This window comes from Chiloscyllium plagiosum, unplaced genomic scaffold, assembly GCF_037043375.1.
Source record: "Chiloscyllium plagiosum isolate Xiang-an unplaced genomic scaffold, Cpla_swu_hap1 HiC_scaffold_4, whole genome shotgun sequence".
Lineage (NCBI taxonomy): Eukaryota > Metazoa > Chordata > Chondrichthyes > Orectolobiformes > Hemiscylliidae > Chiloscyllium > Chiloscyllium plagiosum.
Window position 1 is genome coordinate 59648659 of NW_028270142.1, and position 25848 is coordinate 59674506.

General features: G+C 43.9%; 1 protein-coding gene across 1 annotated transcript in view; it reads right to left on the bottom strand.

Moving 5' to 3' along the window:
• Positions 1–25848, bottom strand: part of LOC122549157 (grainyhead-like protein 2 homolog) — a 153566-nt gene that overhangs the window by 78447 nt on the left and 49271 nt on the right. Inside the window, exons 6-7 of the mRNA XM_043688500.2 lie at positions 23258–23414; positions 11846–11957 (exon numbers count right to left, since the gene is read on the bottom strand). Coding sequence (XP_043544435.1) covers positions 11846–11957; positions 23258–23414 — 269 coding nt within the window. The remainder of the gene's footprint in view (positions 1–11845; positions 11958–23257; positions 23415–25848) is intronic.

Here is a 25848-nt window from a genome sequence, read left to right on the forward strand (position 1 = left end):
CAGCATATAGGGAAACACTTGGATGACTTCATACTGACAGAGGAGTTTGACTCTAGTTATCATACCAGATCAGCTGAGTAATATTCCCTTTGAGCTGCACAGCACCCTGGAAGCTTGTGTTTTGCCAAATTAGCATGTGCATGTATAATTCAAAAAACACATGCATTGACTACCAGGGCACATGTAAAAATGTCCTATGGAACATTTGTTGGTTGGCATTTCTAGCATTTTCCATTTTTATTTCAGAGTTTCATCATCTGCAGTATTTTGCTTGTGTGTGCTAGGTTGAGATCCTTAGTTGGTTACAAACTTAACCTTTTTTGAAATTTAAAGCATTCTTAAGCAAAATAGTCTACACTACATACACATGCACACAGCTCAATATACTTTGAAAGAGCTAAATATGTACACATCTATTTTTATGTCAGTAAAATTCTGAAATTTGTTTCCCATCTTTCAAAGCTAATTGGAGAAACGTTAATGGCCAGAAAGTGCTAGAAGAGAAAGAAAGAGACACCATCAGAAGAGCTGACTGAACATTACTGATAAATCTTGAACTTAGATGCATTGTACACTCTCAGGCTGGACAATTCAAATACAGCCTCAAAGTGACAAATTTGGGCAAAGTAATGATCTCAGGCTTTTCAGAGATGCTTAGGCCTTCATTGAAAGATTTAATACAGGCATTACGACAACACAAGTTACGATTCAATTTAATCTTGTTATGATGAAATAAGATTGTGAATTTTTTTTATTTGAAACTTTTTTTTACTTGAAACCTTCGATGCTGGGAAAGAAAATTGCAACTGAGGGGAAATATTTTCAGAAACATGTGGAGCAGTTGTCCTTGCAAGGTGATACACTCTCACAAGTAAGCAACAGACTGGTGTACCACATTATGAGACAAACACAAGGACATAAATAATAAGAGCAGTAGTAGGCCATTTAGCCCATCAATCCAACTGTGATCTCAAAATCACTTTTCTACTTCCCTCCCGTAATTCTGAACAACTATTTTGAAAATAAATATTCTGTCTAACTGAGCTTGGATTATATTCAATGACCACACTTCTACTGCTCTCTGGGGAAGAGAGTCAAAGGACAGAGGTGAGGAGAATTTCTTCTTTCAGTCACAAATGGGAGATCCCTTATTCTTAAACTGTGCTCAATGGTTCTGAGTTTCTCTAGGAGTGGGGAACAACATCTACCCTGTCGAGTTTTATGTGTCTCAAATATTAATATTGCAAAGGCTCATTGGAAATAACAGGTTCATCCAGTACTTGATGATTCACAATGAACTGCATGCTTAACATACCACGATTAATATGTAATAGGTGATTACGCACTCGGTCTGCTGCAAATGACAGCTGCCTTAACTTCAGTAGAAAAGCAAATGGAGTCATGTTGTTGTTCCTGTATCACTAAAGTGTGATTTTTTTTTAAAAATACAGCAATCCCAGTGACATTATAAACTCAAGGTATGATATTTTAACTGATGGTCCCTGGCAAAGTGGTTTCAATGTCATTGATCAAAGATTTGTCTGGCTGTTTGTTTCATCTGAGGAAGCATGCTGCTGTGCACTTGCCTGGTTGATCTGGGTGGGTGGCTATCAGCTTGAGAACCAAGCCTGTTGGCTGTCCAGGCCAATTGCCTGCTTGTGTAATCTAATTACATTCCCAACAGTTCCAAAGTGGCAAGTGGAGGGCTCTCACAATCAACATACCCAAGTGAAACCTGCAAGGGAGCACAATGATGCTGGGATTGTAATACAGCATCACCTTTAGAGTCTTTAACCCTCTACATGAACCCAAATCTGCCTTCTGTTGGCTTTGAAAATTCACATGCTACAGTTTACAAACAGCAATGCACAAAAATGTCATTGAAACAGCACGCCACACCCCCCGTACTGTATAAAATGTCATATTTCCATAGCACCAAAACCCCAGGGCATAAAATATAACAAACTCAGGCATACAATTTTGTGAAAGTATTCTAAAGAATCAATGACCTCTTGAAAATACATTTGGAAAAAGGAAAAACTAAACCAAACATATGATTCAATAATCATGTTGAAACACATGCTTACATCATAAGTGTGGTTAGGAAGGACATGCACAGTTCTTCCCAAACAAAAAGATAATTGTTTGTTTTCAGCCTCGTTTTAGTTTCTTCCCCAGTTGAAAGAGAAATGTTTTCACAAAGACAAATACACTTTTGAGGAACTCACTGTAGTGAGAAGGAACCTGAACTTCTGAAAAGGAATGTCCATGAGAATGAGCTGCTTTTTTTAACAAGGCTACAAGGCTGCACTGCAACAAAAATATTCTGATCTACGGATGTAATTTCTCACAAATCAAATAACTCCACTTCGGTACTGATCAACAAAAAATGAACATCCTCAACATGTTAAAACTCACTGTGCAGAAAGCGAATAGACAGTAAATATTCACAATGTTTATCCTATGTGCCTGCACAGATTTAATCTAATTTTTAAAAAAAATTTCATGTCATAGAAAACAGCCATTGGTCCACCGTATCTATGCTGATCAAAAATAACAACCTAACTACTCTAATCCCATTTAAAGTCCAACAGTTGTACAGCATGGAAACAGACCCTTCAACCCAAACTGATCATGCCGACCATGTTTCCTAAATTCCTGAATTAGCTGCATTTGGCCCATATCACTTTAAACCTTTCCTATCCATGTACCTGTACAAATGTCCAAATGTCTTTTAAATGTTGTAACTGTATTCGCTTCTACCACTTCGTCTGGCAGCTTGCTCTATATATGCACCATTTTCTTTGTGAAAAAGGTGTCCCCGGTCCCTTTTAAATTCTTCCCCTCTCACCTTAAACCTATTTCCTCTGGTTTTGGACTCCTCTCCCCTGAGGTAAAGACCTGGTCTAGTTACTGTATCCATGCCCTTCATGATTTTATAAACCTCTATAAAAGGTCACTCCTCAGCCTCCTAAGCTTTGGGAAAGAAGTGCCAGCCTATCCAGCCTCTCCCTTGAACTCCCAGTCTCGGTAACATCCTGGTAAAATTTTTTTTTGCACCCTTTCAGTTTAACAACATTCTTTCTAAAGCAGACTGACCAGAATTGTACACAGTACTTCGAATGTGGCCTCACCAATGTCTGTACAGCTGTAACACAATGTCCCGACTCTTGTACTCAGTGCTCTGACTGATGAAGGCAAGCACGCTAAATGCCTTCTTCACCACCCTGTCTACCTGTGACACTACTTGCAAGGAACTATGTACCTGCGTCCCAGCTCCCTCTGTTTGACAACACTCACTAGGTAGCCCATAGCCTTGTAGGCCTTGCCATTGCAAGTGTGCATCTAGCTACTACTTAAATGTTATGTATATTTCTGGCTCTACTAGCCTTAGAGGCAGTGAGTTCCAGATTCATAGGATCCTGGGTAAAAATATTTTTCCTCACATCCCCTCTAAACCTCCCGCCCCTTACATTAAATCTACAGCCCCTAGTCATTGATCCTTCCACCAAGGGCAAAAGTCTCTTCCAGTCTACAAAGCTAATGCCCCTCATAATCTTAAACATCTCAGCCACCTCCGTACTCTACCCCCAACCCCCAATCCCACCATCCAGCCCACACCCCAACCTCCAAATCCTCCCAAGTCTCCTCTGCTCCAAGAAAAACATCCTCGGTCTATCAAATTTCGCTTCATAATTAAAACTCTCCAGCTCAGGCAACATTCTGGTAAATCTCCTGTGCAATCACATCCCTCCTATCATGTGCAATCCAGAATACTCTGCTGCTAGCTAGGTTTGCATTCCTTTCCATTTATAATTGCACTTGAAATTTTCAAGAAACTATTGAATATAATCTTCAGTCTCTTATCAATCTCGTGTATGCAGTTCACTACAGTTAAGGCTGAGTGATAGAAACTTGACAAGTTCCATTTAGCCGCAAGTTAACTACAGTTTTACACTGAAAGCTACTTATTGCCTCTGGAATGTTCATTCCAATAAAAGGTTGTGTATAAAATTTTTACTGACACGACAAAGCCACCTCATGCTAAAACTACTGTGACTTAATCTCTGGTACAGTCAGCTATAGCAGCAGGTCAATGTAAATGTTCAGTGACAGGTATTAAGGAATGAAAGCACAAAATTTTGCAACAAACCAGACATTGCATCAAGCTCAGGTTGCCTTAGTCCAGTCAAAATCCTCTTCCTGCCTCCAGGAACTGGTATCCAAGTTAGGAGAGAGATCCTATAGACTGGTCATGCAAAAGCTTGACACAGAATCATATCTACCAGTCACCATCCCAGCTTCTTTCACCTTTCATGATTATGACCCATGCCACTGGCAGGAGGAAACCAACATAAGTAAACACACAATGAAAGTGAGTGTCAAAGCTTTCTGAAGTTCTCAATCTACAAGTTCTGACAGTCAGCATTTCCTGTCTACATACTTCCCTATCACTGCCAAATCATTACATCTCCATACTAAATCATCTAACTGTTGTCATGGGAGTTGGTAATATTGCCCAAAACTTAACACACTCAAAACTCATCTTGGTGTATAGAGTTAAAATTGTGTCCCATGACTGCATATATCACTAACAAACAGCACTAAGGTTAGAAACAACAGATCTTTGACACAATAGATGGTAAATATAGCCATGCCAGAATGATCCACAACTCAAGAATAAATTCTTTAAATAATGTAGGAGTTGCAAGATTATGACAGATCCCCACACCCACCCCCCCAAACCAATAGATTTAAAAGTCTGACACAGCGCCAGAGTGTGGTTTTATTACCTACAGTCAAAATCTGAGTGAAGGATATTATTTACTAAGATATAATCAAGCTCAGTTCACAGCCAAACATTGTTAAAGGTGCCAACTTTCACATCAGATAATAAACTGACACCCCTTCTCCCTGCTCAGATCAAATGAACAGATAATCTTGGATGAGAAAGTTGAGCTAAAGTAAAACAGGGGCCCAGGCAAAAAGCAGAGGCCTTCCCTTAAGAGTATAAACAATAAGCAATACATTAGCCTGTTTTGGGATCAACACCCACCATGTTGGAAATTCCCTGATCCTTCTCTTACTGTTCTCAGATAAAAACAAAAGGAAAACACAGGCAGCCCATTTCAAACTGAAGGCAACAAATTAGTTCACCTCCATTGAGTTGAGAAGAATGTGCCGTGTGGTGATAAGTTGAATTTGATCACAAATTTTTAATTCAAGTTGAAATGTTTTGTAATGTATTTTGACCAATGTTGTGAATGAAGCATATTTTTGGGAGAAAAAATGCAGCTTTAAACATACACAAAGGGCTAGATTTTATTGGATGCCATACTCCATGCCCACTTGGCAGCAACTTACATTGTAATTGCTTTGAGATGAGATAAAGTCCCAGCTCTGAAAGGTGCCAGCCAATTGGTCAGTCGACAGCTTTCTAGTCCAAGCAGTGTCAGCTAACGGCAATGGTCATTGCTGGGACATCGGGCAATCTCACCACAGTGAGCAGATAAGCAGATTCTGGGTATAGCGGTGTCAAAGAAGGATTGTTGAAAGGTCGCAATTAACAAGATTCAGTTGGGGGTGGAGGGGTGAGGGTATGTATGGTATGTGCTTCTGTTGGAATAGTGAGATCTATAAAGGAGGTTTCTCCTTGCCCAATGCCAGCTTGGACAGGTAGATCTGGGTCAAAATCCTGGAATTCCATTCCTAACAGCATTATGGGTCTACCAACACCAAATGGATTGCAGCAGTTCAGAAGTTCACTTTCTTAAGGGTAACTAAGGCTGGGCAATGAGTACTGGGCCAGCCAGTAGTGGCCACATCCCATGAGTGAATTATAAAATAAGTTTTTTGGCTTCCTGATCAACATGAGTTATGAATGTGCAAAATAGCAACAGGAATTGGAATGAGGCCCTTTAGTCGTTAATTGAGAGCATCAAGAGATGGAAGTCCCCTGCTCTTCCTGGCCCCAGTAAAATTTCAGGCAGGTCAGTGGGATCAGGAAGGCTTCCTGTACCCCCTCAACCTCAAAATCTGTTTATGGGACACAAAAATCCAGCACAGAGCTGTGAGAGAAAAGTGCTTTGTTAGGAATTGAAAGAAGTTATTTTCAATTTTGAAATTTTGCCAGAGCGGCGAGGAGAAAAGAAGGAGCGGTGAAGCGAGGGCTGCCAGGAAGGGTGAGTTTTCCCGCATTAAAAGGGACTTACTTTGGGAGTCGGGCCTCCATTTGCTGAGAGGTACGAGGGAGGAGCGAAGGACTTCTGGGAAGTCATATATTTGTGTGATTGCGTTACCCGAAACACTACTCGGGTAGTGTCTTCCACCCATCCTCCTCCTCTAACCAAACAAAAAGGTTCTGTGCGCCAGATTAGTAAGGTAACGAGTTTATGTTTTATTCCTTATTTTTCAACAGTCTCTTTGGGAATTTAGAATAGTGGGAATGGAGGTGAGGGCAGGTGAATGTTCCTCCTGCAGAATGTGGGAGGTAAGGGTCACCACTAGTGTCCCTGCTGACTACATCTGCAGGAAGTGCACCCAACTCCAACTCCTCGAAAACCGCCTTAGGGAGCTGGAGCTGGAGCTGAATGAGCTTCGGATCATTCGGGAGGCAGAGAGGGTTATTGAAAGGAGTTACAGGGAGGTAGTCACTCCTCAGGTACAAGAAAAAGGCAGATGGGTTACTGTCAGGGGACGGAAAGGGAACCGGCTGGCAGTGCAGGGATTCCCTGTGGCCATTCCCCTCAACAATAAGTATACCATTTTGGACACTGTTGGGGGGGGAATGACTTACCAGGGGAAAGCAGTGGGGTTCAGGGCTCTGGCACAGAGTCTGTCCGTGCTGCTCAGAAGAGAAGGGGGAAGAGGAGCAGAGTAGTAGTCATTGGGGACTCCATAGTTAGGGGGACCGATAGGAGGTTCTGTGGGGACGAGAGAGACTCACGGTTGGAGTGTTGCCTCCCAGGTGCCGGATTTCATGATGTCTCTGATCACGTTTTTGGGATCCTTAAGGGGGAGGGGGAGCAGCCCCAAGTCGTGGTCCACATAGGCACCAACAACATAGGTAGGAAGAGAGATTGGGATTTAAGGCAGAAATTCAGGGAGTTAGGATGGAAGCTTAGAGCTAGGATGAACAGAGTTGTTGTCTCTGGTTTGTTGCCCATGCCACGTGCTAGTGAGGCAAGGAATAGGGAGAGAGAGGAGTACAACATGTGGCTACAGGGATGGTGCAGGGAGGGAGGGTTTTGGATTCTTGGATAATTAGGGCTCTTTCTGGGGTAGGTGGGACCTCTACAAGCAGGATGGTCTTCATCTGAACCAGTATGTAGACAGGCCAACGAGGGGCGAAGCCACATTAGATTTGGTACTGGGTAATGAGCCCGGCCAGGTGTTAGACTTGGAAGTAGGTGAGGACTTTGGTGATAGCAACCACAATTCTGACATGTTTACTTTAGTGATAGAAAGGAATAGGTGTATACCACTGGGCAAGAGTTACAGCTGGGGGAAAGGCAATTACGATGCGATTAGGCAAGATTTAGGAAGCATAGGATGGGGAAGGAAACTGCAGGGGATGGGCACATTAGAAATGTGGAGCTTATTCAAGGAAAAGCTTCTGAGTGTCCTAGATAAGTATGTACCTGTCAGGCAGGGAGGAAGCTGTACAGCGTAGGAGCCGTGGTTTACGAAGGAAGTGGAATCGCTGGTCAAGAGGAAGAAGGCGGCTTATATTAGGATGAGATGTGAAGGCTCAGTTAGGGCGCCTGAGGGTTACAAGGTAGCCAGGAAAGACCCTAAGAGAGAGCTCAGAAGAGCCAGGAGACGACATGAGAAGTTGTTGGCGGATAGGATCAGGGTAAGCCCTAAGGCTTTCTATAGGTATTTAAGGAATAAAAGAATGACGCGAGTAAGATTAGGGCCAATCAAGGATAGGAGTGGGAAGTTATGTGTGGACTCAGAGGAGATAGGGGAAGCAGTAAATGAATATTTTTTGACAGTATTCACTCTAGAAAACGACAATGTTGTCGAGGAGATTACTGAGATACAGGCTACTAGACTAGGTGTGATTGAGGTTCACAAGGAAGAGGTATTAGAAATCCTGCAGTGTGTGAAAATAGATAAGTCCCCTGGGCCGGATGGAATTTATCCTAGGATCCTCTGGGAAGCCAGGGAGGAGATTGCCGAGCCTTTGACATTGATCTTTAAATCGTCATTGTCTACAGGAATAGTGCCAGAAGACTGGAGGATAGCAAATGTGGTTCCCCTGTTCAAGAAGGGGAGTAGAGACAACCCTGGTAATTATAGACCAGTGAGCCTTACTTCAGTTGTTTGTAAAGTGTTGGAAAAGGTTATAAGAGATAGGATTTATAATCATCTAGAAATGAATAAATTTGATGAGGGATAGTCAGCACGGTTTTGTGAAGGGTAGGTCATGCCTCACAAACCTTATTGAGTTCTTTGAGAAGGTGACCAAGCAGGTGGATGAGAGTAAACTGGTTGAAGTGGTGTATATGGATTTCAGCAAGGCATTCGATAAGGTTCCCCACAGTAGGCTATTGTACAAAATGCGGAGGAATGGGATTGTGGGAGATATAGCAGTTTGGATCAGTAAATGACTTGCTGAAAGAAGACTGAGGGTGGTGGCTGATGGGAAATGTTCATCCTGGAGTCCAGTTACTAGTGGTGTACCGCAAGGGTCAGTGTTGGGTCCACTGCTGTTCGTCATTTTTATAAATGACTTGGATGAGGGCATAGAAGGGTGGGTTAGTAAATTTGCAGACGACACTAAGGTCAGAGGAGTTATGGATAGTGACGAAGGATGTTGTAGGTCACAGAGAGACATAGATAAGCTGCACAGTTGGGCTGAGAGGTGGCAAATGGAGTTTAATGTGGACAAGCGTGAGGTGATTCACTTTGGTCGGAGTAACTGGAATGCAAAGTACTGGGCTACTGGGCTAATACTAAGATTCTTGGTAGTGTAGATGAGCAGAGAGATCTCGGTGTCCAGGTACACAGATCCTTGAAAGTTGCCACCCAGGTTGACAGGGTTGTTAAGAAGGCATACAGTGTTTTAGCTTTTATTAATAGAGGGATCAAGTTCTGGAACCATGTAGTCATGCTACAGCTGTACAAAACTCTTGGAATATCGTGTACAGTTCTGGCCACTGCATTCTAAGAAGGATGTGGAAGCTTTGGAAAGGGTGCAGAGGAGATTTACTAGGATGTTGGTTGGTATGGTGGGAAGGTCTTACGAGGAAAGGCTGAGGGACTTGAGGCTGTTTTCTTTGGAGAGAAGAAGGCTGAGAGATGACTTAATAGAGACATATAAGATAATCAGAGGATTAGATATGGTGGACAGGGAGAGCCTTTTTCCAAGTATGGTGATGGCGAGCACGGGGTGGGGAGGCATAGCTTTAAATTGAGGGGTGATAGACATAGGACAGATGTCAGAGATAGTTTCTTTACTCAGAGAGTAGTAAGGGTATGGAATGCTTTGCCTGCAAAGGTAGTAGATTCGCCAACTTTAAGTACAATTAAGTTGTCATTGGACAAGCATATGGACGTACATGGAATAGGGTAGGTTAGATGGGCTTCAGATTGGTATGACAGGTCGGCGCAACATCGAGGGCCTGTACTGCGCTGTAATGTTCTATGTTCTATGTTCAACTTGGAAGAGGAGATAACTCGCCAATTATATAACCCGCCTGATTGTTTTTTCCAAATGAAAATTATCCTCGTTCAGTTCAAACTAATTAAAACAGTCAAAAATCTGAAATATAGTAATAACAACATAAATAGAAATATTCTATTACTACATGAAGATAAACGGCACTGATTGTTTCACTGAACATTCCGGATGAAGGACTTATGTCTGAAACGTCGATTCTCCTGCTCCTTGGATGCTGCCTGACCTGCTGTGCTTTTCCAGCAACACACTTTTCGACTCTGATCTCTAGCATCTGCAGTGCTCACTTTCTCCTCCTGATTATTTCACATCAATCTAATTAAAGCAGTTGCTTTGGGCATTCACTAAGCTGTTAAGTAAAGCAGCTTATTTATTCATATGTGGTCTAATCTCACTAAGTGCATTCTGAGTCAGCCTTAAAAGAAATGACACCATAACACATAGGATAACCCTTAATCCCCTTGATACTCAAGAATCTATCTATCTATGTATCTATCTATCTATCTATCTATCTCAATCTTAAATATACTCAATGACCTGGCCTCCACAGCCTTCTGTGGCAATAAATTCCATAGATTCACCATGCTCTGGCTGATGATGTTCTCCTTATCTCCCTTTACTCTAAGACTCTGCCCTCAGGCCTGAGTCTCTCCTACCAATGGAAACATCTTCCCAACATCTACTCTATCCAGACTATTCAGTATTCTGTATGCTTCAATTAGATTCCCCCTCATGCTTCAAAACTCCGAGTATAAACCCAGAGTCCTCAAACATTCCTCATATGTTAAGCTTTTCATTCCTTGGACCATTCTAGTGAACCTCCTCTCAACCCATTCCAGGGTCAGTACATCCTTCTTAAGATATGGAGTCCAAAACTGCATACAATGTGATCTGATCAGAATCTTATACAGCCTCAGAAATACTTTTATATTCAAGTCCTCTCAAAAGAAATGTCATCATTGCATTTGCCTTCCTAACTACTGACTCAACCTACAAGTTTACCTTGAGAAAATCCTGGACGAGAACTCCCAAGTCTCTTTGCACTTCAGATTTCTGAATTTTTCTCCCCATTTAGAAAATAATCCATTTCTCGATTCTTCCTACCAAAGTGCATGACCTCACACTTTCCCACGTTGTACCCTATCTTCCATTTCTTTGACCACTCTCCTAACCTGTCCAAATTCTTCTGCAGCGTTCCTGCTTGCTCAATGCTACCTGTCCCTCTATCTATCTTTGTATTATCGGCAAACTTAGCCAGAATGCCCTCAGTTCCTTCATTTAAATCGTTAATGTATAAAGTGAAAAGTTGTAGCCCCAACACTGAGCCTTGCAGAATACCACTTGCCACTGGCTGTCATCCTGAGAAGGACCCTTTTATCCCCACTCTTTGCTTATTGCCAGACAGCCAAGCTTTTATCCATGCTAGCATCTTGTCTCTAACATCATTGACACTTACCTTACTCAGTAGCCTCCTATGCGACACCTTATCAAAGGCTTTCTTGAAGTCCAGGTAGATAACATCCACTGGCTCTCCTTGGCCCAACCTGCTCGTTACTTCCTCAAAGAATTATAGCAGATTTGCCAGGCATGACCTCCCCTTAATGAAACCATGCTAACTTTGCCCTATTTTACCATAAACTTTCAAGTATTCAGAAATCTCAACCTTCACAATGGATTCAGGATCTTACCCATGACCAAGGTTAGGCTAATGGGTCTGTAATTTTAATTGACCAAATTGAAGTGTATGTGTGCAAAAGGCACAGATATACAATTCAGATTACATGGAAAGATAATGGTCATACCCTGGTTAATCGTTAGGCCTTTGAGCAAAATTGACTCATCCTATATAGAAGCCCTGCAGATGGTTTACAGAGTGACTAGCATTGTAGTGCTCAAAAAATATTCAATGCAAGGGTCTAGACCTGGAACAAAACATTTATTTGGACATTTTGTTTCCCTCATTGACTGGTAAAATTTTATCCCCAGCATTCTGCAAAAATGAATAAAGGCCCACACTAGGATGAGCACATTGGGTCAGAATTTTAAAATCACATCAAATTTTGTCTAGCAATTAACAAGCAAACTTTCAATGACAAGATATTTGTTTTAATTGTGAGAATAATTCTGCAGTAGGCAGGCACCGTTTAGGTAGTCACTTACCAATATCGAGGACTCTTTGTTTGGCAGTGTGCTGTCGAGAATGCCAGTATTTCCAATATCTCAACTGCTCATCACGGTTCTTATCTTCACTGAATACCACCATTATTACACTCTGGGGAAATGGATTATGCAGATTATATTCATGCTACCTCATGATAAGCAACAAAGCACTTAGATTTATCATTTTTTTCTGGCCTTATATTCTTCTGATAGTTTCCTAATCTGAAGAAAATTACTCCATTCCCAGCTACTGTTCCTTACTGCTAGCAGGAAACACAGATTTAATTCTGTGAAATTTTCTAAAAAACAGAAAAAATGCAAAGGGAGGATTATTAAAGAATATAATTTGTGCATTCCTTCCATTCCATTTCTCATCCTCAGCAATTAAAAGTCTCATTATTCATATTCTACTCTTTCAACAGGAATCTGCCTTTAAAATTATGTTTTGCATGCTGTCTATTTGCCTATGACTTATCATTTGCATAGACCTTATATCCAGTTCCACAAAAACATAGCAAGCTGGCATTTTCAATAAAAACAACACAAAACACTGCATTTACTATCTTATACAATATCCAGGTTAACAACACAGGGTACAAACTGGAGTCTAATGTATGCCTTTGACGTTACAGTAGTATTTAACATAATTACTTACTTAGAACAAGCATACACATCAACAAAAGATTATTCTCACGCAAAACAACATAATTGTATCAGTAAGCAAATGATTCAACAAATGTTTAATTTCAACCATGAAGCAGAAACAAAAAGCTGTTGGTTTCAGGCCCTATGTCACTACCAAATAATTTGGGGTTGAGTTACATCCCCTGGATTAATGTCTTCCCATTAATTTGGGGTGGTTACAGACTGTTGGAGGAGAAGGTGAAGTCGAGGACCATCTTCAGGCTTAGGCTTTAAAGTAGATGAGCAGGAGGGCGGAAGAGCACAGCAAGCCAGGCAGCACCAGGAGGTGGAGAAGTCAATGTTTCAGGTATAACCATTCTTTGGATTCCAGCATTTGCAGGTTTCTTTTGTGTCATAGACTTAAAGGTAACACTATTCATTATATATTAAATTTGAAATACTGCTCTTCATAGTAATCATAGTTACACCAAGCTCTCTGACTTATATTCAATAAGAATTTGATTATCTTCTTCATGTGTTCAAGTACACATACTCTTGATGTACCTTCCAAAGAGTAGGGAATTCTAGTGTAGTCTGGTCAGGTGCTCGTTCAGTGTTAGAAGTGAGGTGTTTTCTAACTCTGCACACTCTGTGGTATTGATACAGAGTGATGTGCAGCTCCATGATAGCACTGCAATCTTGCTCCAGAGACCAAATACCCCGACACAATGTCTATGAATGCATTAGTTGCTGTGCAGCATTTTCTTCAAAATAACAATCAGTGACCCTTCCAAAAGTTCACAGGCAATATGAGTTCCAATGGGTACAAATATATCGTACTGTATTAAATAGACTTTCAAAATAGGAAGGTCATAAATGATGGTTGTGGATGGAAAGAAAATGGCACATGTATAATGGTGATCTTCAGACTGACTCTAAAAATATCATTGCACAGCGCTTAGAAAACTTGATTTGGTATCCAATTCAAAATTCATTTACTGAGTTGAGAAGGAACTTCTTCACCCAAAGGGTTATGAATCTGTGGAATTCCCTGCCCAGTGAAGCAGTTGAGACTAACTCATTGCATGATTTTAAGGCAGAGTTAGATAGATAAAGGAATGAAGGGTTACAGAGGGTGGGCAGGTGAGTGGAGCCGAGTCCATGAAGAGACCAGCCATGATCTTGTTGAATGACAAAGCAGGCTAAATGAGCCGGATGGCCTACTCCTGCTCCTATTTCTTCTGTTCTTATGTGATGACACTTTATCCTGACAGATCTTCATACAGAGGTGAGGGAAACCCATTGTTCTCTCAGCACACTTTACCCTTACTCTTTAATTCAGTTTGCCAGCCAAATTACTCAGCAAATCATTAATGGAAAGGATTTTAATTAAAGGGGGTCAGAATTTCTCAACAATTCCTGATATTTCAGCAATCACGAGAATGGAGAGGAGACTTGGGAAGGCTGCCCGAGTCTCAGACTCTTAACTGAGGTCCTGCTGTGAGATCAGAGAGTCTAAACTGAATTGATACTTCCCAAGGGACAAGAAGAGGAAGCCATAAGGTGTGGATCAAGGTGGCCAAGACAATGAGCAGGAGTAATGTGGTCCCTCTAACCTCAGTACAGAGGTTCAAAAAGGTATAAGGACCTCAGGAGAGCAGGGAAGATCAGTGACATAACATTTTCAGGCAATTAATCTCACATTCTGACTTTCTAGGATTTTGTTTCTTGCACAACACTCCTCAGACCAACAGGCCTTGTAGTTCTGCTCATTCCTCCCTTTCAAGTTATCTCAAGTTCAAAGTCCAAAGATGTGATTGGCCATCCAGGGATGTCCAGGCTAGGTGGATTGGCCACGGGGAATGCAGGGTTACAGGGATAGGGTGGGATGCTCTTCAGAGGGTCAGTGTGGACTCAATGGGCAGAATGGCCTGCTTCCACACTGTAGGGATTCCATGATTCTTCTATGATTCTATGATTCATGTGCCCACATAAAAAACATGCCCCAGTCATGTTCCACAAATGTCCTTCCCTAACCTTCAGACAATTCATTCTTCAAAATTATAACTCTCTGCTCCATCCTTAGAGGAGAAGAGTGTGCAGAAGTCTAAGAGAAGAAATCTTTCAATGATGTCCAGCTTAACAAACCCAGCAACGCAAGCAGTGCCAAGGTATGATAGCTGGAGACTCCTGAAGCACTGGTACTCACAAATGTGGAGAGCTGACCATGTGTGTGTGGAACCTGTCTTGAAGGTCTCATTTCCTTTAAGCTGGATCTCTGTATCCATCTTTTCTGCCCTCTGGAGCAGCACGGGCTTAAGAAGATGGCAGCTAGTGCCGCTCTTCTCACTGCTCAGAGTAGCACAGTACAGCTGCATTACTAACTCCCTCATGATAATCAAGGCTGACAGCGAGGAAGTGTAAATTAAGATCAACAGAGACTGGGGCGGACAAACTAGAGTTAGAAATCACTTGTCAAACAGTGAGTGAGAAGGAGTGCATGGCTGCAGCTCTTCAGTTCCATACTTTTATGTTTCCCACAGAGTACTCCCTCCTCTGTTCTCAACTAGCCAAATGTGGCATAGTCCACTCTGCTCAGGAAACATACACACTGGGTTCAGCTCTCAGTTCATCGAACAGAATCATAGAAACCTTACAGTGCTGAAGCAGTCTACACCAACCCTCTGAACAGCATTTCACCCAGACCCACACCCCTTACCCTATCATTGTAACCCTGCATTCCCCATGGCTAACTCTCCTAGCCTTCACACTCTGGGCAATTCAGCATGGTCAATCCACTTAACCTGCACATCTTTGGACTGTGGGAAGAAACCAGAGCACCTGCATGAAACCCACACGGGCTTGGGAAAGACCGCAATTTCCCCCCCGACGTGGTCGACGATGCCCTCCACCGCATCTCTTCCACTTCCCGCTCCTCCGCCCTTGAGCCCCGCCCCTCCAACCGCCACCAGGACAGAACCCCACTGGTCCTCACCTACCACCCCACTAACCTCCATGTACAGCGCATCATCCGCCGTCATTTCCGCTACCTCCAAACAGACCCCACCACCAAGGATATATTTCCCTCCCCTCCCCTATCAGCATTCCGTAAAGACCACTCCCTCCGTGACTCCCTCATCAGATCCACACCCCCCACCAACCCAACCTCCACTCCCGGCACCTTCCCCTGCAACCGCAGGAGGTGCAAGACTTGCGCCCACACCTCCCCCCTCACCTCCCTCCAAGGCCCCAAAGGAAACTTCCATATCCGCCACAGATTCACCTGCACCTCCACACACATCATCTATTGCATCCTCTGCACCCGATGTGGCCTCCTCTATATTGGGGAGACAGGCCGGCTACTTGCGGAGCGTTTCAGAGAACACCTCTGGGACACCCGGACCAACCAACCCAACCACCCTGTAGCTCAACAGTTCAATTCCCCCTCCCACTCCACCAAGGATATGCAGGTCTTTGGACTCCTCCATCGTCAGACCACAACAAAACGACGGTTGGAGGAAGAACGCCTCATCTTCCGCCTAGGAACCCTCCAACCACAAAGGATGAACTCGGATTTCACCAGTTTCCTCATTTCCCCTCCCCCCACCGTCTCACTCAAATCCATCGAATTCAGCACCGCCTTCCTAACCTGCAATCTTCTTCCTGACCTCTCCGCCCCCACCCCAGTCTGACCTATCACCCTCACCTTGACCTCTTTCCACCTATCACATTTCCGACGCCCCTCCCCCAAGTCCCTCCTCCCTACCTTTTATCTTAGCCTGCTGGACAAACTTTCCTCATTCCTGAAGAAGGGCTTGTGCCCGAAACATCGATTCTCCTGTTCCCTGGATGCTACCTGACCTGCTGCGCTTTTCCAGCAACACATTTCCAGCTCTGATCTCCAGCATCTGCAGACCTCACTTTCTCCTTGGGAAGAATGTGCCAACTCCACACAGGCAGTTGCTGGAGGGTGGAATCGAACCCAGGGAATTTGAGGAAAACATTTTTAACTCCTGATAAGTGGTAGAGGCAAGTACCCTCACAACAATTAGGTAGTATTTAGACGGACACTAAAAAGGTCATACCACAGAAGGCTATGGGCCAAATGCAGGAAGATAGGCTGAGGGCAGATAGGAGTTTGATCGTTGGGGCAGACACAATGGCTTAAAAGGCATCTTTTCACGCTGGAAAACTCTATGACTATATTTAAAGTAGAAAATATTCTACCAAACTGATATTCCTCGCAACGTTTTCAAAACATCACACAGAATTTTAAATATTTTCCAATGTGCTATTGTAAATGTGGACAAGAGAGTTAAAACATTTTATGAAACTGTATGTACCTGGGAGGGTTGGTCTCTGTTTTGACCACATTTAGAGAACTGTAAACTAATTACTCACAAAATAATATTACCTGGGAACATGGGGAGGAGAATTATGGTGAATATTAATTTTACGTTCAAGGTGGCTGAATGTTACAGGTCAGGCAAATAAACAAATTCCAGAAATTCCAGACACCAAACGTAACTGGGATTACTTGGAAATGTTGCCACTGGAGAAAAGGTAATTACTGACATTTTCACAATTCTAAAAGGATATAGATAAACCCTACCTCAAATTGTGTAACTGAAGCTGGGAATGGAATGGAAACAGAGAGAGACAGAGGTGAAAAGTGAATATTTTAGATTGAACATGGGTGTGGAGAAATGAGCAAACTTGAGACAAGCTAGATCACTTTTAAACAAAAAAAGTATTTGAACAGTAAAAATTATAGAGCACAGCGAAGTTTTTTTTTCAACTTTGGAAATGGTCCAGCTCTCTGCATTCCTAAGCTTCAGAGAAGGGCTTTCCTAGATTCCCCAACTTGTGTTACATTGTATGGCCTCTGCTGATCAGCACAGAAGCAAGTCTTGGCTGCATTGTGAAGGCAGATCTCTCTCTCTCTCAGTGCTACTGAGGCTGTCAACTGGATTACTCTTCTTCTTTCTACTTTAGGAGAAAGTGAGGACTGCAGATGCTGGAGATCAGAGCTGAAAAATGTGTGGCTGGAAAAGCACAGCAGGTCAGGCAGCATCCAAGGAGCAGGAGAATCAACGTTTTGGGCATGAGCCCTTCTTCAGGAATGAGGAGGGTGTGCCAAGCAGGCTAAGATAAAAGGTAGGGAGGAGGGACTTGGGAGAGGGGCGTTGGGAATGCGATAGGTGGAAGATGGTTAAGGTGAGGGAGATAGGCCGGAGAGGGGTTGGGGGCGGAGAGGTCGGGAAGAAGATTGCAGGTCAAGAAGGCGGTGCCGAGTCCGAGGGTTGGGACTGAGAAAAGGTGGGGGGAGGGGAAATGAGGAAGCTGGAGAAATCTGCATTCATCCCTTGTGGTTGGAGGGTTCCTAAGCGGAAGATGAGGCGCTCTTCCTCCAGCGTCATGTTGCCATGATCTGGCGATGGAGGAGGCCAAGGACCTGCATGTCCTTGGCGGAGTGGGAGGGGGAGTTAAAGTGTTCAGCCACGGGGCGGTTGGGTTGGTTGGTGCGGGTGTCCCAGAGGTGTTCTCTGAAACGTTCCGCAAGTAGGCGGCCTGTCTCCCCAATTTCTGGATTAGTGGTGCTGGAAAAGCACAGCAGTTCAGGCAGCATCCGAGGAGCAGCGAAATCGACGTTTTGGGCAAAAGCCCTTCATCAGGAATAAAGGCAGAGAGCCTGAAGCCTGGAGAGATAAGCTAGAGGAGGGTGGGGGTGGGGAGAAAGTAGCATAGAGTACAATAGGTGAGTGGGGGAGGGGTTGAAGGTGATAGGTCAGGGAGGAGAGGGTGGAGTGGATAGGTGGAAAAGGAGATAGGCAGGTAGGACATGTCTGGACAAGTCATGGGGACAGTGCTGATGTATAGGAGGCCACATCGGGTGCAGCGGATGCAGTAAATCGATGTGTGTGGAGGTGCAGGTGAATTTGTGACTGATATGGAAGGAACCCTTGGGGCCTTGGAGGGAAGTAAGGGGGGAGGTGTGGGCGCAAGTTTTGCATTTCTTGCGTTTGCAGGGGAAGGTGCCGGGAGTGGAGGTTGGGTTGGTGGGTGTTGTGGACCTGACGAGGGAGTCGCGGAGGGAGTGGTCTTTCCAGAACTCTGATAGGGGAGGGGAGGGAAATATATCCTTGGTGGTGGGGTCTGTTTGGAGGTGGCGGAAATGACGAAGGATGATACGATGTATCTGGAGGTTGGTGGGGTGGTAGGTGAGGGGTTCTGTCCTGGTGGCGATTGGAGGGGCGGGGTTCAAGGGCAGAGGAGCGGGAAGTGGAGGAGATGCGGTGGAGAGCATCGTCAACCACGTCTGAGGGGAAATTGCGGTCTTTGAAGAAGGAGGCCATCTGGGTTGTTCGGTATTGGAATTGGTCCACCTGCGGCGGAGGCAAAGGAATTGGGAATATGGGATGGCATTTTTACAGGGGGCAGGGTGGGAGGAGGTGTAGTCCAGGTAGCTGTGGGAGTCGGTCGGTTTATAATAAACATCCGTATTGAGTTGGTTGTCCGAGATAGAAATGGAGAGGTCTAAGAAGGGGAGGGAGGAGTCTGAGACGGTCCAGATAAATTTGAGGTCGGGGTGGAAGGTGTTATTAAAGTGGATGAACTGTTCAACCACCTCGTGGGAGCACGAGGCAGCGCCGATACAGTCATCGGAGGAAAAGGTGGGGGGTGATGCCAGTGTAGCTGCGGAAGATGGACTGTTTCACATATCCGACGAAGAGGCAGGCATAGCTGGGGCCCATGCGGGTGCCCATGGCTACTCCTATGGTTTGGAGGAAGTGGGATGATTGGAAAGAGAAGTTGTTCAGAATGAGGACCAGTTCAGTCAGTTGAAGGAGGTGTACAGGGACGGGATGTCCATGGTGAAGATAAGCCATTGTGGACCGGGGAAGCGAAAATCATGGAGGAGGTGGAGGGCGTGGGTGGTGTCCCTAACATAGGTGGGGAGTTCTTGAACTAAGGGGGACAGGACCGTGTCAAGGTATGCAGAGATGAGTTCGGTGGGGCAGGAGCAGGCTGAGACAATGGGTCGGCCGGGGCAGTTAGGTTTATGAATTTTAGGCAGGAGGTAGAAATGGGTGGTGCGGGGTTGTGGGACTATGTGGGACCCTGCACCACCCGTTTCTACCTGCACAAATTCACCTGCAACTCCACGCACATCATTTACTGCATCCGCTGCACCCGATGTGGCCTCCTATACATTGGGGAGACAGGCCATCTACTTGCGGAGTGTTTCAGAGAACACCTCTGGGACACCCGCACCAACTAACCCAACCGCCCCGTGGCTGAACACTTTAACTCTCCCTCCCACTCCGCCAAGGACATGCAGGTTCTTGGCCTCCTCCATCGCCAGACCATGGCAACACGACGCCTGGAGAAAGAGCGTCTCATCTTCTGCTTAGGAACCCTCCAACCACAAGGGATGAATGCAGATTTCTCCACCTTCCTCATTTCCCCTCCCCCTATCTTTTCTCAGTCCCAACCCTTGGATTCAGCACCGCCTTCTTGACCTGCAATCTTCTTCCCGACCTCTCTGCCCCCACCCCCTCTCTGGCCTATCTCCCTCACCTTAACCTCCTTCCACCTATCGCATTACCAACGCCCCTCCCCCAAGTCCCTCCTCCCTACCTTTTATCTTAGCCTGCTTGGCACACCCTCCTCATTCCTGAAGAAGGGTTTATACCCGAAACGTCAATTCTCCTGCTCCTTTGATGCTGCCTGACCTGCTGCGCTTTTCCAGCAACACATTTTTCAGCTTCTTTCTACTGTATACAACTTCAAACCTCAGAAGCATGGCTCTGACTGTATTTGAGGTTGACAATGAGTAAGTGGAGATACAATCTCTCCGTGAAAACAGTTAGTTACCTGTTTACAACACACTGACCTTATAGCCAATGGAAGTGATTTTGGTTTTGAGATTCTGTTCAACAAATGCAAATGATGTCCATTGAATTATACCCACTTTGAATGAAACTATTGTGCATTTTCTAAATTGGTTTCTTTTTTTCAATGATGAAATTGAAAAACATTGCTCAAGTCTAAGTCATTTTGATCAATTTGTCACAAAAGCGAATTCTTTCTTTTTTTGGTGGTTTTTTACAACTTCAGTTCTCTTCAAAGTGCTTTTGCATCCAGATAAATACATTTTGAAGTACTTCTAATGTAAGAAGTATGAAGAGAGTTTTCAAGTAACAAGGTGTCATGAACAGCAATACAATCATGGGCAGATCATCTGGATCATGGCTAAAGTGAGATTGATCAATAAATAAATATCAGCCAGGGGTACAGGAGAACCGGCTCTTCTTCAAGATAGTGGCATGAGATCTTCTTCATTTGCCAGAGAACACAGAACAGTACAGCAGAGGAACAGGCCCTTCGGCCCACCATGTCTGTGCTGACCATAATAAAGGTAGGAAGGCTTAAGTTTAGTATCTCATTGGCCACTGTAGCATAGGGCCCAGTCAGTGGGGGCCAGTCAGTGCTGTACTTGGGAGTGTCAGCCTAGAGATGGAGTGAAACTTGAGTGCACATTCTTCTGAAAGTGAGCACCTGGCCAAGGCTGACTCACTAAGTATATGGGGTCAAGATGTCTCTTTTTGAATTACAATAGGATTGTACTGAATTAGAGTCATAGAGTCACACATCACCTTTGGTTCAACCAGTCCATGCTGAACATAATCCTAAACCAGTCCCACTTGCCTGCTCCTGACCCATTTCCTTTCAAACCTGCACTGAAAGTTTGTTGTTTCAATTTGTGGTCTGTTCAAAGTTGGCTAGTCAATGTGGGCCAGCAATGTTTACATCTAGGATTGTACATATTGGTGGGTTGGGGGGTGGGCCTTGTTGTGGTGGTCGTGAAGGAATACACTGTTGAGTCACTTCATCCATGTGGAAGACACTAGACTGGAATGCAATGATTGCCAAGTCAGAAAAGTAGGCCAATACAAAGAGGTGGACATAAATGAATGGTTTGGATATGAACATAGGAGGTATAGTTAGTAAATTTGCAGCTGACACCAAAATTGGAGATGCAGTGGACAGCGAAGAAGGTTACCTCAGATTACAATGGGAACTTGATCAGGTGGGCCAATGGGCTGAGGAGTGGCAGATGGAGTTTAATTCAGATAAATGTGAGGTGCTGCATTTTGAGAAAGCAAATCTTAGCGGGACCTATACAATTAATGGTAAGGTCCTAGGGAGTGTTGCTGAACAAAGAGACCTTGGAGTACAGGTTCATAACTCCTTGAAAGTAGAGTCGCAGGTAGATAGGATAATGATAGGGGGTTTCATATGCTTTCCTTTATTGGTCAGAGTATTGAGTACAGGAGTTGGGAGGTCATGTTGCGGCTATACACGGTGTTGGTTAGGCCACTTTTGGAATATTGTGTGCAATTCCTATCGGAAGGATGTTGTGAAACTTGAAAGGGTTCAGAAAAGATTTACAAAGATGTTGCCAGGGTTGGAGGATTTGAGCTATAGGAAGAGGCCTAATAGACTGGGGCCGTTTTCCCTGAAGCATCGAAGGCTGAGGGGTGACCTCACACAGGTTTATAAAATCATGAGAGGCATGGATAGGATAAATAGTCAAAGTCTTTTTCCTGGGGTGGGGAGGTCCACAACTAGACGGCATAAATTTATGATGAGAGGGGAAAAACTAAAAGGGACCTAAGGGGCAACTTTTTCATGCAGAAAGGGGTGCGTGCATGGAATGAGTTGCCAGAGGAAGTGGTGGAGCTGGTACAATTGCAACATTTAAAAGTCATCTGGATGGGTAAATGAATAGGAAGGGTTTGGAAGGATATGGGCCAAGTGCTGGCAAATGGGACTAGATTAGGTTGGGATATCTGGTCGGCATGGACAGGTTGGACTGAAGGATCTGTTTCCATGCTGTTCATCTCTTACTATGGTGCCATTTATTTATGAGGTAATGGTCACAAAAGAGTTAACATATGGGCTATGGTGAAGATCTGTTTCATGATCCATCCTCCAGCGCAGATGACTGAACATTAGACTTGCCGAATGAGGAGGACTGGAGAGCGCTCCCTGCGTAGGTGATTGTTACCCAGGCATCAAGTGACTATTATAACACCATGCAGCTAAGATAGTTGACTATCACTGATGCCCCTGGGTTAAGTCCTCTTTCAGGAAGCAAGGGAGATTGGTTGAGAATGTAAGTGAGGGGGAGTGATGAGGGAAATTCCAATTTGGAAAGGTTGTTCAAGATGGCAGCTAATCATCCTTGGAGGTAAACTTAGAACCATGTCATATGACCAAACAAGTCATTGTAAATGACTCACACCAGTTTCCATAAAAATAATTAAAATTTCAAAGCCAGCAGCAGAAGCAGAATAATTAATAATGACCATGCAATCATTAATCTTTGCACTCTGAAGGCTACTAACTCATTTTCAACTTTGAAAAAAGTGAATTATTTGAGCAACTGAAGTGAGTGTCGGAGGCCTAGTTGACTTCAGAGCAGAGTCCAATCCCATTCACATTCTACAGTCATTCATATACACTCCAGGCTGGCATCTCTTCACAGAAATCAGAATCACATTGCACTTTTGAACATTAATTCTGCTTCTCTCTTTGCAGACACTGCTGGACTCACTGAATGTTTCTTGCACTTTGTTTACAGTCTGAATTCTCCTCAACCCAAGAGTGCAATGGTCCATTATACAGCCACCTTCAAATTTTAGTTATTACCTTATGCATAAAGAACAAGGTGAGTTCACATCAATTGCCTAAAAGCCAAAGATAATCAGAGCTGCTTACCCTCACTTTGCTGATTGGATGGCGAAGGCACTTATTGGCTCCAGTTTCCCTGAGTGTTATGGAATAAAACTGTCCTTTATTCAAGTACGTCATTGGCCCTTCCCCCTGCTTCTGACGTAATGATTTTGTAGCTTCCAACATGTACTGGAATGAATCTCTGGAATACAGCAAGAGCCAATGATGAGAGGATACACACATACAGGATTCCTACAAATCCAGTCTATGCACATAATGTGGAGTTGTACTTAAAAATTCTCCCTAACATCAATTGGCTGTAATTTGTTCAGTCAGCTTGGTCACTATGGCTAGTTATTATAGAGATCTTTGTTAGAATCTCAAATGACAAATGAGATATTCATTTTCTATTAAATGCAAGATATTAAACCAGGAATACAAGTCTAAAACAAACCAACTTGCAAATGGCTTTGTATAATATCAGTGAAGTTTTGCCATTGGTAAAAATATACAAACTGCATCAAAGTTAGTTGAGGCTTGGAAAAGCCAGAGTTGTGTATTTAGGGCCATCGGCCTTGCCCTGGAATAGTTTTGAGAAGCGAAAAGGGGTCATCAACTTTGTCCAGGAATTCACTTCCTCAGCTAAAAATTAAAGAACTTATTTCAAAACGGTATGACTGAGAAAAAAGTTCCAGCACACAGCAGTCGAAGGCAGTTGACTTTTCAGATACTCATTCTTCACCAGATTCATGGTGACATGCTGCTTCCTCTTCAAGAGCTCATTGATCTACTCTGGGTCATTGGCTTTTGCTGCTTTTTTCAGGGCTTTATCTTTTACTTGTTAGAAACTGATTGCATTTCTCAGGATTGGCGCTGCCCTCCACACTTGAGGCAACTCTATCTGGAGAACAGGCGAAGGAAGGATGGGGGGGAAATGGCAAGGGAAACAAAGCATCTTCAAGAGTACAGAAAACTGTTTAATACTGGCATCCTTCAATTTGTTTCCTGTTACATTTCCTTTCTTGAAGCCATTAACTCCTATCTGAGATATTACCTTTCAACACTAGGCACCCATTAATACTACACATATGTCTAGTTATTTCTATTCATGTGGGCATTGCTGGCAAGGCCAGCATTTGCTGTCACTTGAATGGTGTGGCTTTTGAGTTTCCCAATAGGGCAGTTGGGAAGGTTCTACCTTCTAGAAAAGAGAATACTCCACTCTAACAAACCCTTCAGAGAAAAATAATCCCCATCTGATTTAAAAATAAGACTCTGCCCCCTAGATTTAGACTCTGTCACACAGAGGGAACACCCTGTCAGTATCCATCCTGTTCAGTGACCTGAAGATCTTATGTTTTACGACAATTACCTCTGTCCCAATCCTCTGAGCTTCAATGAGTAGAGGCCTAACTTGTTTCTTCCTAAGATAAGCCCTTCATATCAAGAATGGACTAGAAAAAGAAAAGGCAGAAAAGAGCCACAGCACACATGGCTATGGGTCTGAACTCACATTTCAGCAGTGTACTTTCCCTAAAATGGCACTAGTGAACTAAATGAGCTTTTACATCAAGATATCTTTATTAATTGAATTGAAATTCTGATGCACTGTCGCTTTCTGTATGTTAGCCCATGTAACTTGGAACAGGACCATGTACCACGAAGAGTTAGGTTCTTGTTGAGACAGATGCCTTGAAGTTTATTAACAAGACTGTTAACCCAGCTACAATGTCACATGACTTAACCAGAGTCTGGGTTCTGTGCTTACTGATGTTACTGTACACTACACCGATACAGCTGACTAAACAAAGACACTACATTGACTACATTACAGAGAGAAAGTGTGAGCAACTGAGGCGAGGTGGATATCTATATACCAGATCGACATATATCATGTAACTGTCTTAAAAGGTACAGGCACATCCAGTCTGGAATTTTTGCCACAACACAACAAATCTCACCAGCTTCCATGGGTGAATTTCATCTCGTATTTCGAGAACATTAGCCCCGGCCTCTGGATTGCTAATGCAGTGACATTACAATTACACTCCTGTCTCCCCTCTGTATTTAACCAAACACCTAGGCCACATACCCACTGGACTAGTTTAGATTAGATTAGATTAGATTAGATTAGATTAGATTACTTACAGTGTGGAAACAGGCCCTTCGGCCCAACAAGTCCACACCGACCCGTCGAAGTGTAACCCACCCAGACCCATTCCCCTACATTTACCCCTTCACCTAACACTACGGGCAATTTAGCATGGCCAATTCACCTAACCTGCACATTTTTTGGATTGTGGGAGGAAACCGGAGCACCCGGAGGAAACCCACGCAGACACGGGGAGAATGTGCAAACTCCACACAGTCAGTCACCTGAGGCGGGAATTGAACCCGGATCTCTGGCGCTGTGAGGCAACAGTGCTAACCATTGTGCCACCGTGCCGCCCACTTTTTTTTTTAAAACAGTGTGGAAACAAGCCCTTCGGCCCAACAAGTCCACATCTCCCCGCCGAAGCGCAACCCACCCATACCCCTACACATCTACCCCTTACCTAACACCACGGGCAATTTAGCATGGCCAATTCACCTGACCTGCACATCTTTGGACTGTGGGAGGAAACCGGAGCACCCGG